Source organism: Betta splendens, chromosome 22, assembly GCF_900634795.4.
Source record: "Betta splendens chromosome 22, fBetSpl5.4, whole genome shotgun sequence".
In the NCBI taxonomy this organism is placed as follows: domain Eukaryota; kingdom Metazoa; phylum Chordata; class Actinopteri; order Anabantiformes; family Osphronemidae; genus Betta; species Betta splendens.
The window spans coordinates 8,695,671-8,712,231 of record NC_040900.2 but is presented as its reverse complement, the minus strand read 5'-3'; the positions used below and the strand labels follow the sequence as shown (position 1 = coordinate 8,712,231).

Here is a 16,561-nt window from a genome sequence, read left to right as displayed (position 1 = left end):
TACATATCATTCATTAATCTGCTAAATCATGCATATTTTAAACCCATACAGTATATTCATGTTGCTAGACGCCTACTTGCTTATAAATGGTGATTAGAAATCCCCACAGAGAGCATTACAGGGTTTGTAGAACACGGTATTTAAGACAGGATGCTGATGATGACGGTGCAAGTCAGTACACAGAAAGTGCTTTTCAAACAAGTGTCAAGTTCATTCAGTAAAGTCATTTGCAGCCACAGGGTCATGGAAAAGTTTGCAACACTAAAGGAAGGGGCGGGTTCTGTGGAATTAAAAATGCTACAAGAACTGACATGCTGCAAAAAAGTGACTATAGATACTTTAGCTACCAAAGGCATCAGAGAGATAGAGAAGGGGGGGGGGGTCCATTCCACATGACATTACAGAATCCTTTTAACACTTGCACCCTGGCACTAACCTCATGCATCGTTGTAGGTTATTGCTTCTAAAGCTCAACTCAAATACAATTTCATGGAATAAAATAAAATGCTCTGAATCCCCAAAAACTACAAGGTAATATGTACAATACAGGGTCATGGTGAGATCTTAACTCTAGGAGTAAAACACTACACTAGATCGCTACCAATCCGATCCAAACAAAGTATTATCCTTCATACAACTTATATAAAGATATGAGGCTTGCTTTGTGGAGCTTTTAGCTGTCAAACGATATGATTCACTTAATTTTTACATTAGGACATCTTCGTTAGTTAGATAAGCATTATAACAACATTAACTCTAATCCCATAGTCTGATTTGTCATGTTCTAAGCGTATGTTCATTGCACAGCCTAGATGTGCATTTAAATGCAATAGGGTGATGTTTTAGCAAGTCTTTCTACCACTCCTACTTAGAAGGGCTCCAACTTTTCCTGCAAACTGATTTCACTATTCTTCATGAAGCAAGCGTCACTACTGGTCATGCATGGCTACTATAATGTTGGCACCACAGTCCCGCTAAATAAGCTATACATATCTTAATGGAAGACATTGGTGATTTTGTTGCTTTCAAACAACTTGTCACTTGTTTATACAATATACAGTTTGGTCAACAACATGACAGTTAAGATCAAATATTGCACAAATCCCGGTAAATTTCATTTTCTTTTTGTGTACAAGTCCCACAAAAATAAAAAAAAAGAAATTAGAAGATCTGAAGATTAAGACCAGGGTTTTCTTCAGATAAATAGATCATTTCATTTTTATACGACTGTATCTGCTGCTATATGACACAAACAAATCAAAGCAGTTAAATCTTAATTTGCCTGCAGCTTGTATTATCATATCTCTCTCGTGGTTACACACGCACAAATTAGAGCAAGGGGCAGAAAAAAATAATTGCATGTTTGAGCATGAAAATGGCAAAATGGGAGCAATTCTACGGGGAGAAGACTCAAGATAAACTAAAAGGAGAACAAGAATAAATGGCCAACTTTCAGTACTATAAACTACCAGGTCGCAAGGGGGCTGCTGCCCGTTTTTCTAGTTGAACATGCAGCCTTAACTGAGATCGCAACACAACCTGAACATTGAGGGAAAATAAAGCATACTCGTAAAAATACGACCCTGGGACATTTTCGTCTTAAAATGGTCAAACATTCGTCATGTGCTTGTGGGCTACTTGACCCATTCACAAACAATGCTAAATAAAAACCTGCTCTGGCACTTGACAGCCATCAAGCTACGTGTACTGATCACACACCCCTTCACTCCTGTGGGATTTGTTATGGCAATGAGGTAGTGTTATAAAAAGAACCAAAAAAGAGTACTAATTTAATCACAGGCCTTGATCATTGCTACAGTATATTGTGTCTTTATTTTCTACTCAGAAAACAAGAGCAGCTAATTTGTTCCTTATCTGGCTGCTTTGATCTGTTTCACTGACAGTGGGGGTGTTTAAACATGTTTCAAATAAGTTGTTAGTATGTTTACATGCAGTCTGATAAGAAAATGACTGATCACATCGCAGAGACCTGCAGGCAAATAAAGCCTGTGCAGAAACTCCATCGCTTTTCAATCACAGTCAGTCTACATGTAGACACGGAGCATGTGATGGAGATCAGAGTATCCCAGATTTTGCAGGATGGACTAATTGATGACCGTGCTGCAGAAACAGGGCGAGACGGGGGAGCAACGGCTGGAAGGAGGGCACCCCTGTCCCACAAGCCCAAAAGAGGTCGTTCTTTACCTCCACGGGTCTTGGGATCGGTGGATTGTGCTGAAATGTCCCTCCAGTCCACGCCTGTACTTTGCGTTACATTTACATGGAACAACCATCCTAGAAAATGTGAAAAACGAGTCAGTCGTCGCAGACCAACACTGTTGTTGACAGAGACGAACGACAATAGCTGCCCATTCATTTTAAATACAAAGACATTAGTTGACACTGAATGCATCTCATACAATGACGGTACCTGGGTGTCATTTAAGTTAGACCGGTGAAGCACGAACAGGTGAAGCAGGAGCACTGACCTTGGTGTGAGCTGGTGACGACGCGGAGACGCTTCCCCTGTGGTCTGAGCCGCAGCTCAGCGCAGCGGTAAACAACCAGCACGGGGATCTTCTGCTGTGACACATCGGTGGTGTTCTGTCAAAGGCTTCTGTCCCGGTTTGGGGAAGAAGGAGCCCCGAATCCGCGGACCCCCTTCTCCCCTCCGACACACCGAGGAGGAGAGAAGAGGGTCTCCTCGTCCTCTCCTCCGAGCACCCTCTGCTCTACGCCATTTTTTTTGCTGTGTACTACGAACATGCGGAAGAGGACGCTGATTGATCCGGAGACCTGTCAGTCAACGTTACGGGCGGACCCGGAAGTGCGGGTCCTAGCCGTTAACAATCGGTCAGCCTGCAGGTGCGACTAGTTAGTAGAATGCCCAGATTCAGCGAAACGTCAAATATATATATATATATATACACACACACACACACACACACATACATACACACACAGTGGGTCAATATATATATATATTTTGATCTTTCTCAATTATAGAAAACATTTATATTAAAGTAAACCATAAGAAAGGCTTATGTTAGTTTTCCTATATAGCATTATGTACATTTCCATTCAAGTGTATATACAAACACACGCACGATTACTGACAGGTGCAGTAGCTAAATGCATGTAGTAAATATATTTGACAATGGTTTATGTCCAGTCTTAAGGAACAAAATATCTCATTTTTATCTAGACGCAGTACATAAGAAATATGTTAAAAGCAGAACACAATCTAACAAAAGCAAGCCACAATTTCCATAAAATTACACAAACAACCATGGCACTTATTTTATTTAAATCGAATTCCTAATTCATTTTGGTAACATTGACCAACATCACATATCATAGCTTATTAGCAATCACATAAAGAATGAAATGGTAGATTTGTACTTGTCACACTTCTGTTGAATGGGGTTTTTGAAATGTTAAAAAAACAACAACAAACTAATGTTGAAGATGAAATGGCCAGACTTTTCTGCTCCAGTTGACAAACGCCAGTATGACGCACAATAAAAGGTTATCGTTGAGTGAATGCGGAAGAAACTGCCACACTGAGCTGTGCACAAATGAAGGAACACATTTTGCCTCAGCCACATGGAGGTTGATCATTGAAACTACAGCACAGATTATTATGGGTTACCCATTATAAGTGTAGAGATAAAATGGACCCGAAAAGCTGGAGGAAGACCTTTGAAAACCAGGCTACAGTGGCAGCTAAATCCTAATGATACCATTTTATATAGCGGTGGTAACCCAGGTGGGGCGAAACAAAACAATCATGAGCCCTGGTTCTTACAAAAAAAAAAAAGCCACAGCTCAGTAACACACAAGACTGGTCTGCTTTGAGTCAGGGGTCAAACTTGACTTTCTATACCACCAAGAAAAAAAAGTCACAAATTCATGTTAGCATTAAAAACACTGTTGTGAACTGAAACCACAGCATTTGATTTGATATCCTACAATATCAGTTTTATACTTTTGCATAATTGAAGTACACACACACACAGAGCATGAAGGAAAAAGTCACTGCAAAAGCAAAATGTTTTACAGCACAGTGGCAGTTTTCCTGTGTAATACTAACTAAAAGCTTTCTAATAAATAATGTTTCATTATTGGGAAATATACATAAGGGACATTGCATAATACAACTTAAGGCAGGTGAATTATCCCTTAGACAGCAGCGTAACTTAGGATCTATGGCATTATCTACACAATGCTTCATTCGACAGCGTATTTCGCAGCTTGGATGACAGCCGCCTGCTGACAAGCTGAATGAGGTTTGTGTCCTGACATCAACTGATATGTTGAAGGTCACAATCAATAAATGAGAAAAAAAAAGACTAAACTTAGTGTAAGAACCGGATGCTCATTTTCTGTTCCACGTCCACCTTTTCCAAGACCTGAGGCAACAATAGAAATAGAACCAAGTTAGAAAGAAGTTATTTAATCTGATTTCCCCTATTAGTTATCAAGCACATGATGGGACATTGTACTGTTAGTTAGCATTAAAAAGGGCCACAAATTTTTGTACAGGCCCACTAACAAAAACAACGAGAAAGGCTTCACTCTGCACAGGCAGCACCATCCTGTGCCGTGTGAAACGCCCTGTTGGAATATTACAAACTTGCCTTGATGAATTCATTGAAGGAAATCGAGTTATCTCCATTAGTGTCTGCCTCCTGTATAGTCCTGTCAGCAATGCTGCCAAGCTGCTCATCTGAAATGTTTACACCCACCATCATACGCAAGACCTGTAAAGGATGAACAAAAAGTCCTGTTGTGGTTAATAAATACCTGAGGGAATACTGCTGCTGGTAAAGATTAAAATAACAGTCATCGCGTCTCAACTAAACAATATGGTGCAACCTAATGTTCTGCAGCATGCACTTAGCTCTCAACAGGATAATTTGTAGTTCTTTCAGTTAACTGCCAAGTTAAACCTATACTCTAGGAATTATGTCATTATAAATACCAGTGAACACATATTTACTGAAAAAATTAAACCTGCTCTGCCCTGTTTAGTGTCTTGCAGGCTCCAGCGTGCGAACCTGGTGACAAATGTTTTGTGCAAAACAAGAGATCTCTCCGAGCCATTTAACCCAGAGCTTATGTTAATTACAGGTCACACAATGTCACCGAAACCAAGATGGCTTAACCGAGGGACAGCTAATGACAGGGGAAGCCAAAATACTGGGAATTATCAACCTGTTGTTAACATGAACTATCACAGTATTATCAGTTTAAGGGCAAAGTCTCGTCAATGCAGAGGCCCCTCCCTCTGTAGCGTTGATCCTCGTTCAACCGTGCATGGAGCATGATTTTACAGAACGTAATAACATATACAAAGAATTTCTACTAGATTGTATTTATTTACTCTGTGGAGCCACTGATTCCTCAAGCTTTACCGTGACTCAGTCACCCATGACAAACCGTGCACTCACCTGCAGCAACTCATCCCGGGAGATTTTGTCATCTCTGTCGAGATCATACAGACGAAAAGCGACTGGAAATAAAAAAAAAGAATATGCAAGTCATAAGAGATGTGGCAAGTCTGCTTTACAAGACCGTATAACATTTCACAACACTGGTCACCAGCTCCACCCGGACACCGTGACAAAGCTGTGCACTCACACAGTAGCTTGTTTGTCCTGCTGTTGAGAGGCTCGCCTGCCGTGGGATTCTTGTTCTTTTCATTGTCCTCTATGGGTCTGAAGTGAGCCAACGTACGCATAAAGCCCCGAAAGTTCACCTGGTCCTCGCTAGAAATCAGATAACAGGAAAGAAAGTGATTTACAATAACGTAACCACGTGGGGTTGGCAGACAAAAATAATAGTTGTAAACACTGTTTTTCTTATTAAATACAGCTGACTATTGTTTCACTCTAAAACAAACACTAACTGTGTGGGTAACAGGAGAAATGCTCAGACTATTCCTGACCCTACAGCATTTGACAGATGAACTCACTCCACCCTCTATTCAGTTTTGAAGCGAGCAATTTGAAACTACACAAACAAAAACACATCTGAAACCATTAGAGGCCATGGGTGAAATTAAGACGCCTACAGGTTTGACTTTTTGGGACTTTAATGACACATCTGCAAACATCTGGTTTTCAACTTCTACACTGATAAAACGAGCCAAACTACTGACAAATATATACAGAACGTCTAGTGGAACGACTGGCAGGCAGAACTCTTAGTTCTGCAGCCTAAGAGCCACAACTAAGAAGCGTGATGGTGTGGCTTGGCTCTGCTCATGTGGGGGTGAAATGAAACTCCCTAGAGGCTGCAGACCAGTAACAGGCACAACTTACCTCTCGGGAAAGAAGGCATTGATTATCCGGTCTCCCAGAGGATTGATGGCCAGTTCTGGGATCCTCTGAAAATCCTCTCGGCTGCAAAGGTGAAGAAACATGATCAGTTTTAAAATACCAACAATTTCTCATTTCCTTATAAAGTAAGAAGCTCATCATTCTGTCTTAGTGTAGATATTTCCATCAGTAGTATCAAAAGCTGGCCACTTGGAATTTATGTAAAGCCCAACTGTTGTGGCAACTGATGAACGATAAAACCAAGAGTCACCTTGAACTTAAACAAGGTTGTACGTGACTGAATGCAGTGACCAACTCCACAGAGCAAGCAGAGCCAAGATCATATTTTGTGTAAACACTAGGTCTTTCATATACTTAATTAAACTTTTATCTAAAAGGTCAGTAGCGACAGACATATTATTATTAGAACATATTGATGACATTTTTGAGATATAGTCTTACAGCTCGAGTGTGTTCAGCATATGACAAAGCTTTCAACCTGAAACAGATCTGTCATGACTCTTTCTCAAGACTTTTTAGTAAGGCTGGTTAGCTCCTGCCTGGCTTGTAGTGGAACCAAAGTAACGGAGCACAGCATCCGTCTGGTGTCAAGTGAGTTCATATTCATAGACATGTTTTTGTTATTCTTACTTACCTGAGGGTACCATTTTCACCTTTGTCAAGGCTGGTGAAGCGACTGTACAGGCGTGTTATCTGGCTGTGGGAGACTAAGACACCAAAGACAATCAGATGAGCCCTGATAGAAAGCACTTAAGACAAAGTAACTTTTCACCTAAATACTGAAGTTCATTGCCAGAAACTGTCTTAACCAGAGGTTGCATGATTACCCTGAGTGATGATGAAAGTAAATATTCAAAATCCTTTAGTATCAGTGGATGAATGAACCTTATGTCAACCTAAACTACTTACAATGCAATCGTGCAGTAGTCTTAGCTTTATACATTGTTGCATATTTCCGTCAAATGACTGTCTCCTAAATAGGGTCACATTAATTTCTAGGGACCCGAGTATGAACTTCACCCAGGAATAAAGACAGAGACGGTGGATACAGCAGCGGTGCTAGATTGTCAATCAAAAACTACTACTAATATCCTTTCACGGAGTGACTTCGAGTATTTACGGAGGAAATGTTCCGTTTTACATGACTGAGTAACAGCAATGAATCACACATTAATGTCTAAGTTCAACATGCGACTAATGTTTAAGAGTATGATCCGGAGCACATCTTACAGCCGGTCTCCTTCTTAATCTCTTCGATCTCCTCCTCTCGCAGTAACGTGGACGCTCTGGATCCCATGGTGAAATATTACCGGGGGTTATAAATCACGAAGAGACTTGCTGGTAGTCTTGCGCAACCTCAACAGCTGTGACAAAAACCTCCGATTAGTGCCGATGTTGGAATTAGCGTAGAAGCTAACGGCGAGCTAGTGGCCGAATTTCTGTGAGATCGGCTTGACAGAAACACAAACGCCCCTTTTCTGTCCTCGGGAGACGCAGCCTGGTGGATGCTCCGTTTAGCACCGAAGCCTTTCTCCGCTCTATCACACTCTCACTTAACAAGGCGGCTTCGTGTCCGGGTTTCTTCCTGTTTATAAAGTGTGTGTATCGGGAGGGCAGGGCTACACGGGTCCTTCTCACCGCAGCACGGTCGTTTTAGGCAGCAGAATATATGCCTGCTTAGAATTCGACAATGTCTTTAATAATTTAATTTATCACTAGTAACAATGCTTAGTTATTAACAATATTTACTATTCATAAAACCATAGTAAATATCAATTTAAAAAGGTTTTTATCTGTTTTAAATTATTCTAAAAATAGCTGCCTGCGGAGATGGGGACTATTCAGTCATCATGGTCATTTGTAACAGCTCATTCAAGGACGCGTTTTAGGTTTTTTTTATTGACATCCTCACTTGCATCTTAGTGTGACTTCTCTAAGTACACGTGGATCTGTACAATAAAGACTGTAAGGGACAGGAGAACCGAGGAAGTCAGTTTTAGGCAACGCGTGGTTCTGATGACCGCGCTTCTCCGATCAGCTGTTAATCAGCTGTCAGCTACTGTGGTCAGTTGTTTTGCTTGGATTTTGTATCAGTCTAAATTCTTAAGACGCAGTGTTGTGTCTTATGAAATTAATCTTCAGGATAAAAACATGTGCTATTTTTTTTTACAAGGCTTGATGATCTATTACGGTAATTGCAATCCAGCTGTGTAGATCCTTAATTTACTATACCAATAGTATATTAGATAAGTATAATTTTACATTAAAGTATATTAAAAGAACGCCTTTACTATATGCTGTGCATGCATAATGTACCAAGTGTAACATATAACACTGTGTTCTGCTTTAAAATAAAAAGTCGCCAGATGTCGCTCTTAATTTATAAAATGTAAACACTCAACAGTCACTGGAGCGTCTATTACACGACGAGATGATTATGTATGAACAAAGTACAGCTAGGGGTCCTTTTAGATCTGCAGGTGTTTTGCTGCATAAATACCCATAACTCTCAGAGATATGAGACGTTGCCGATGCTCTGAAAGTTTTCTGACACCATCATCCGGTCAAACTTAAAATCATTTAATATTTTTATGCCTCAATACCAGCAAAACCAGTAACATCCTCTATTCTTTGTCTGCATGTGTAAAAGAAATGTAGGCGCACTGTTACATAATACAAAATCACTTGCAAGCCAATGTTGCTCAATCAGGCCAGGTCAGATTTTCCTCAATGGTAAATCGGCTGCAGTAGAACAATGATGCTGGTATAAAACTTAATACAAACCAATGAAACAAAAGTCATTTCTAGTAGCTTTGGTTGTCAGATTTTATTCTAAGATCCCTTTGCTACAACAAAGTCTCTTGAGGTCAAATAAACATTCATTGTTTAGTGGTTTTTCCCCTTACATGCTAATGAAACATTATTCATCTATTCATGTCAGGCCTTTTACCACAAATAAAGCTGAAGAGCAAAACAAATTTCTATTCATTCACTCCTAAAAGTCCTTAAAATCAGAGGCAATAAAACATTTTTCAAAAAACCCACCCATGATAGTGCAACACATTATAAAACAAATTTACAATTTCTCAGTAAAAATCACAAAAGTTCATAGATTTAGACGTACACTGTAGTGTTTCAATAAAACACTAACATCAACTGGATAGTAGACTGATTCCTAAGCAGTGCAATGAGAAGCTCTGTCCTTCACACGAAACAGATTCGTCTGAGCCTTTAATGGAGTCACTTAAACCCCTTGTATCTTACACACATTGTCCATGGCCATCAGGATGCTGCAGAGAACAACAACAAGACACATTAGTGGCAAAAAAGTAGAACAAGCTCCTAAAGCCCCAGAGGATGTTCTCTTGAATAAGCAGTAGCTGTAGAATAATAAACATCCAGTGGAGCGATGACTTGTTAGATGTTTTTTTGTTGATAAATTATTAAAACACATCAAAATAACTAGTTAGGCAACACGTCTTTTCTAGAGTGGAGTGGTAATACGTGCTCTCTACTGGAAGTGATGCTGACAGGAGGGATTGGTCTACTGCTGAGAAACCATTGATTTCAACTATGACAGCTCATCATATTCTGCACATTAATTATCACTATCTGTCAGTAAACCAAGCAGACTAATACGTTAGCCAGTCTCTTGATATGTTCTGACTTCTAAGCCCAAAATAATAAAAAAACAAAAAAAACAATCGCTACATCTCACAATGAGAGGGTGATGATTTCCAGCAGTGGGTTAATAGACTCTAATGAGGTGGCAGGCAGCTTAATGACATATTTCAAATGGACTTTAAACGAAACTTGTGGTTTATTAAATGGGAAGTGGGTGTACCTGGCAGCAGGGTACCCTCTCTCGCACAGATTCACCAGAGCGTATAGATGCCTCAGAGCGTATTCATACTGAAACACAAGACAACATCACGTGTTTGACATGTCATCCGCTTACATCAATGACCAGATTATTTTCTCCTGTTGGTGTTTGCAGCACTCAAAATGTCACACACTTCCAGAGGAAGGGGATACTTCCTGAATAAACCCCTAGAGTTCCATGAAAGCACCTGTGGAAATTCTTGCTGACGTAAAACAAACAATTTGAAAGAGATATTGTTGAAACAGATTTCTGGTCAGTGGATTTCCCCATTTGAAGAAAAAATATACTCTCATGCGAGACTCAGTACACGCCACATCAATCAACTATTACAGTAATCCCTCAGGCCATCTGAAATAAGCAGAAGGATTCCTCTGTGCAGCTCTACTGTACCTCAGGTTTGTTCCAGTTGAAGCAGTTGTGTTTGTAGTGTTGCACTGCAGCTTTGTAGCACTGATGCTGGGACAAGGCAGCTCTTTCATTGAGGACCTGCTCAGTCTTGCGCTTGTCATTGGTCACAATCGTGACCACTTTGCGCATATTGTCAGCCAGCAACTCCCTGACCTGAAAACACACGCACTCACTATATCAGTATATTATTATGGAAGCTATTTGTGCTGAGGCAGCAGAGGGCTTTCTCACTTTACCTTGAGGTGGGTGCTGATCTCCATCAGCAGCCCTCTTGCACGCCCAATATCATTGGAGGCCATCAGCTTCCTCTTGAGGATGGCCAGAGGAACGTCAGGACTTGGAGTCAGATCCAGATTAGTAACTGGCTGCAGAGTTATTGGGGAAACAGGTGGGCTGCCTGCTTTGTGATTACCCTGAAACTGGACCACCTTCATGTGCGCCAGTGTCTGTACAGAAAGATTAGTAACAGTTCTCAAACAGGTTGTTGGCCAGAGCAGCAGCAGACAACAAAACAAAGCCTGCATCATTAACTGTCCAGTTGTGATCCTCTCACCTGGTTGCCAAACTGCTGGACGTGGCTGGTGTTTGTGCGACTCTTTACAATGCGAAACTGCTTCAGCAGAGTTTCTGTTGTCAGGTCCTCCTGGAATCACAATGTTGGACATCCATTACAGTAGGTCAAAATAAAATGTGTGTAAACATATGCCAGAACAAGCTGTAATTATTGTTGACTAACAGACAACTGCAAACTGAAATGGCAGAAAAAGGAAGTAGTAACAGCAGCAGTTTCTGAAGGTTTGAGACCAGGTGTTTCCAACGGCAAATAAACACAAATGTTCTACATTTAGTCTAAGAAACAGTGTGGATGGATTTTTGAAGAAAACGTAACTGCATGTCCTAAAAGATGCAAAAACACACTCAACAGGTGGAGATGTGGCTTCTTCTGATGTGAGACTCTAAGAACTTTGAAGAAAGACTGAGATGCGAGTTGTGATGATATGTAATAGTTTTGATTTGATGGTTGAATGTTGTAGGATTGGTTTTCAAATGAGCAAAACAAACATTTGAGAAGGAAGAGGGGAAAACTTATACTGGTTGGTGAGAAGCTACTGAAAGCAGTTAAACTAGATTTTAAGCAGTAAGACAAGAAAATACTACCAAGTTCCTCATACTGTTTACAATCTGACTGCTTCATCTATGCAGCCTGCACGATTTCCTTCCTTAGTCCACATTAGGTGTGCGGAATGTATAAATAGTACGAGTCTTATTCTCTACACATTTCATGTCACCAAAAAGCAAAACCTGTTTAATGTGACCCATCAAGTTGCTGCATGATTTACTAGATAATAGAGCTCCTCAAGGAGACTATGATGCCTGAGGGATGCTGGTAGAATTTTGATTGACTCTCCAGTCAATGTTTTCCTCACTTAATCAAGGCTGAAAGATTACCCACCACATCAGAGTCCTCCATCCAGTTCACACTGTACCAGTCGCCCAAATACGTCTCCCTCCGCTCGTCGTAGTAGCAGGCGTAAGAGGACTCCTCGGCGTTGGCGGCTGTGGTGGCGTACACTGGAAAATGCAGAGACATTCTCACATTAATGAAAAAAAAAGTGACTCTGTTCACTGAACTGTTTTCTAAGAGTCAGTTAGATAACTTTGGGTTTATACTGGAGGTACCACATTTACTGGGTGTAATATTACATGTACGACATAATAACGACAAAAAAGCTGATGAATGTCAAGATGCCATTACATGCATCACATGAGGCTGAGCACATGACACGAGTGACTCATCGAGACTGACATGCTTCGCAAATTACTGCAAGCCACAATGCTGAACTCTGCGTTTTTGGCATTGCTTAAGCGGGAGCTGAATTTGAAGTCCGCAAACCACAGCACCAGCTTCAGTCGAGTGTAGACATGACATAGGATGTAGAAGAAGTGGGAACTAAGCTCTTGGGCTTTTTAAAGAAACCACGTGAGCTTGAACAACTTATTCCTCCGCTCTCCAGGCACTTAAGTTGGCAGTGAAGTTAAACCATAAAAAGAGAACATGAAAAGGTCATGTTGTTGGATATATATTGATCTTCAATGCTGACAAAGTAAAGTTCAACGTACCGTTAATGTTTTTAGGCAGGTCGGTCATCATTGACCCAGACTCACATGCCTCAATGTAGAGCACCATCTGTTAATGAATGCACGAGGAAGCAGAGGGGAAAAAACTTTTGCTGTCACCTGACTGGACTTTATCACTGATCCACATATCACAAAAAATGAACACACCACACGTTGCTGCGTACCTTTTTGTATTTCTTGTTGTCATGCATGTATTTAATGGTGTTTTGGAGATCTTTTACATTGAGCTATGCAGAGAGAGAGAGTAAACAGGTTTGTTACGTTTTGATCTTTCATATGCATTGTAGTTAATAGAAGTTGGCTCATGATGATGCTAAAATGCAGACAGTAGGCAAGAATCATACTTAACATTTTACAGTGACCACCTTTACAGCCCAACCCTCTGACCACTGTATGGTAATTATAGGCTTATTAATGTCTACTTCCTTATTATGCTCAGCAGTCAGCTGCATGCAAAATATTGCTGAGTGTGATGATTAAATAAACAGGAGACTGAAAAATGCCTACCTCAGAATCAGGAAAGGCCAGAATACCAGGTGCCCCGTGATCAGTGAAGTACACAAACACATGATCTTTGGGACCGCTGCCCAGACAGTGACAAGAAGGTCAGAGGAGTTAAAATGCTGAACAACAGCATAGTATTGTTGAGGCAGGTGGTGTCAGTGTCACCACAGCTTCCCCAGTTTCCTTTCTACACTTGCCTTTTCAGCACTTTTCCAGAGCCTCCTTTGACTTTTGAGGCATCTCCCTTAAGCACTGCCAGGAAGTTTTCTGGGGTCACATCCTGCAGATAAAAGATCAATAACCATGAAGCATCTTCTGACAAACTGTGTACGGATGTACAGTACAGCTAGCATCGAGTCAGAGAGCAGCAAATTGCAAATATTTAAGGTGGAAAACTCACCTCCCCAATGTAGTCCTTAGGTACCCCCTTGTACACATCTGTGCCATTTGGTCTGTTGATCACTACTCCAGGGGTGGGGTTTCTGGAAACAAATGATTCCAATTTACAGAGGGAAGTGTAAATGGCTGACAAAACACACTGACAGGATGACAGGGCCACAGATGGAATGACTCACCCACCCAACAACACAGCACAGCGGTAGTCTGCTAATGTACACGAGACTTCACTCCCTCACATGGTTTTACAACACATCAGTCCAGTTAATAAAAAAAAAGCCTCCAATATCACAATCAGTCATCACGTGCAGCCTTTGAGACAAATCTGAAACAAGTCTTATCTTTACTACATTATAATAATGATTACGTATTAACCACCAATCAAACAGATCTGGGTCATGATGTCAGCCTTACAGGAGCACGACACAGGCATAAAATTATGACAGTTGCATAATCTCACTTCATACATGATCTACATTAATGAAATACGGAAACAATATGCAAAAGTTAAACCCAGCAGCAGCTTAAATAAGGCCAACTTCAACCCTGATCCACAAACAGGACTTGACTTTGAGTGCCATAAAGCTGTGCAGTGCTGAAGGGAAATTTTTAAGCTGTGATCCAGTTCACTGTCTGTAGCAACTGGTCAAGACAAGTGTGTATTGAGAAAATGCCCACATGCGGAGTTTCCAATGCGCTCTCTTCTATTGTCTCTTATCTTAATGTGAGCCTTGATTCACACATGCCACATGTTTTATGCTTAGAACAGGTTTTGTTGTGTTTATGCCAACCTCATGATTCACACACTAATAGAACAGTAGAGGGTAAAAGCAGATGTGAGTAAATCTATCCAGCTCAGCTCGGTCATTAACTGCTCCTACTTGTGTCTCGCTGTGCGTGAGTGAACCGGACTGACTGAAACTGATGGATCTGCTTTCAGTCCTGCCCCGCTTTCCCCTCGCCGTGTCAGTAACACAACTCAGTCGAAAACACAAAGCACCACAGGAACAAGGAAATAGATTCACAAGAATCAGGTCTCTGTAATCCAACCTTTTTACCTGCTCAGACAAAAGGGCGGCACAGGGCTGACATGGAACAATGGCAGCCAACACGTCAACACCTGATTATACTGTGGCTCGGCAGATTTGTGTATTTTTAAATATGAACCAATCTAACAACTATGTTAGGATAGCGTTACATTTATAGAGTTATAGTTATATTTCAAGGAGAAGTATTCCACACAGTTTCACATCCCCAAATCAGAAAAGTATCATATTCTTAATACTCAACTGAATTTCAGACAAAGCAACACTGCAACAATAAAGCTATGTCTAGATATAAGTTGAAGCCATAACATTGCAGTTTACATGTATTTTTTTCAATCTTGTTCAGACAAACATTAATTTCACTGTGTACTACTTGTGTATAAAGGGGGAACAAACTAAAAGAACATTTACAACATGAGGTTTTTTAGGGGAACTAAGTTGTCACTGCATCTGGACAGTCAGCCACACAGAACCAAAAAATGCCGACTCACTGAGAATTCTGCGCCAAGTCATCATACATCATGACGACAATCTGCTCGTCTGGGATGCCGTTCCTGTGGACAATCTGGTAGGCATGGCAAACATCGGCCTGACAGGGAGAGTAACAGGAAGAGGTCAGCGGCACATTATCACAATGAGTCACCGGCCACTTCGGGAGCCTGGAGAAATCAAAGGGAAATGGCTTATCGGAGGCTAAAGCAGGTCTTATCGGACACGAGGGAGTGAAAACAAGGCTGATAAAGTTTGCGCTTGTTAGTGACATTGAAGGAGCTGCTTACACCCTGACCTGGTGCCTGTAGTTGTACCAGCCGTTGGAGCCCGCTACGAGCACCACCCAGTGTTTGCCACCGTCTGGCTCTTGTGAGGGGAACGCAGCCGCCAGCCCGAGGCTCAGGCCGAGCAGGGCGACGAGGACCGCGGGGTGCATGTTTCTGTCGCCGTGGGAGCCCTGCGGGGATGCGAGGGAGAGGAGCGCACGAATGATGCGAGGTTTACTGGCTGGGCCGTAATCGCAGCACAGTGCGGCATAATAGCCACATGTCAAGTGACTGCCAGGACCGTCACATGATAAACAACTGTAGCCCGATCCATTTTCTAGCTAGCAAGGCGGTAGCGCACAAGCTAACAAATCCATTAAAAAGCAGCACAAGTGACAAGGTATTTTTAATTCCTTAAGTAAATAAAAAGTATAAGAAAAACAGACAAAAACAAACATATATAAAGCTGTTTACCTTTTCTTTCTGTGTTGCTCAGAGCGGAAAGCAGTGACGCGACTACATCAACAGCAGGAGCCAGCGGGACATTTATCTGTGACGTCGGGATAGACCCCAATGGGAATTCTCCACCAGCAGCCAATCGGGGGGCGACGGGGGCGGGGCTTACTGCCCAGCAGTCACATGCGTGAAGAGCGTCAACATGAAACGGCCAGTCAGAGCTAGAGCGAAAACGAGCTCGGTCACATTTCCAGTGGATTGTGGTTTCTGGGAAATTAATCTGTGCGTAATTAAACACACGACGCTTATATCCGCGGGGTTTACTCGTCTGCGCCCTGTCCCGCACGGCATTCAAAGTAAAGGGCGTACAATCGCATCCGTTGATGATCGTAGAATTTCGAAAGTGCTATTTCTAACGGTTCTAAAACACGTTTTTGAACATTTATTGAGGGTAAACTACAAACTGGAGGTATTCTTCCACGTGATTTACCTCACGATGAATAATGTGTCATGTGATTTAACACAATGGTTCACATCCAACACACCACCATCCCAGAAGCCGCTCCTATTTCACAACACTATCAACGCCTTAAATAAGGGAAAGTTCTTCTCTAGCGCGCACGCTTT

At 41.5% G+C, this 16,561-nt stretch overlaps 2 protein-coding genes across 2 annotated transcripts; both read right to left on the bottom strand.

The window, feature by feature from the left end:
• Positions 1-3,285: 3,285 nt before the first annotated feature.
• Positions 3,286-7,973, bottom strand: chp1 (calcineurin-like EF-hand protein 1). The gene is made up of 7 exons (XM_029138876.3): positions 7,575-7,973; positions 6,979-7,051; positions 6,327-6,407; positions 5,644-5,771; positions 5,454-5,515; positions 4,641-4,763; positions 3,286-4,412 (listed from the first exon to the last, which is right to left on the bottom strand). Exons 1-7 carry the CDS (start codon positions 7,639-7,641, stop codon positions 4,359-4,361), a joined length of 588 nt encoding a protein of 195 aa, XP_028994709.1. The 5' UTR covers positions 7,642-7,973; the 3' UTR covers positions 3,286-4,358.
• Positions 7,974-9,142: 1,169 nt separating this feature from the next.
• Positions 9,143-16,107, bottom strand: lgmn (legumain). The gene is made up of 14 exons (XM_029138862.3): positions 15,953-16,107; positions 15,508-15,669; positions 15,212-15,309; positions 13,679-13,760; positions 13,476-13,558; positions 13,282-13,357; positions 12,939-13,001; positions 12,757-12,823; positions 12,089-12,207; positions 11,189-11,278; positions 10,872-11,081; positions 10,618-10,788; positions 10,189-10,256; positions 9,143-9,634 (listed from the first exon to the last, which is right to left on the bottom strand). The coding sequence occupies exons 2-14, from the start codon at positions 15,646-15,648 to the stop codon at positions 9,589-9,591; spliced, it is 1,314 nt and encodes a 437-aa protein (XP_028994695.1). The 5' UTR covers positions 15,649-15,669; positions 15,953-16,107; the 3' UTR covers positions 9,143-9,588.
• Positions 16,108-16,561: the final 454 nt, after the last annotated feature.

Bases quoted from the DNA above. Each gene is read 5' to 3' on its own strand.
- chp1 (XM_029138876.3), bottom strand. From the start codon at position 7,641: ATGGGATCCAGAGCGTCCACGTTACTGCGAGAGGAGGAGATCGAAGAG. The intron at 5,772-6,326 runs GTAAGTTGTGCC...TCTGATTTCTAG, and splicing joins AATGCCTTCTTTCCCGAGAG to CGAGGACCAGGTGAACTTTC. The intron at 5,516-5,643 runs GTGAGTGCACAG...TTTTATTTCCAG, and splicing joins CAGGACAAACAAGCTACTGT to TCGCTTTTCGTCTGTATGAT.
- lgmn (XM_029138862.3), bottom strand. From the start codon at position 15,648: ATGCACCCCGCGGTCCTCGTCGCCCTGCTCGGCCTGAGCCTCGGGCTG. The intron at 11,082-11,188 runs GTGAGAGGATCA...CTTTCTGTACAG, and splicing joins TCCAGCAGTTTGGCAACCAG to ACACTGGCGCACATGAAGGT. The intron at 9,635-10,188 runs GTACACCCACTT...TGTTCTCTGCAG, and splicing joins AGAGGGTACCCTGCTGCCAG to CATCCTGATGGCCATGGACA.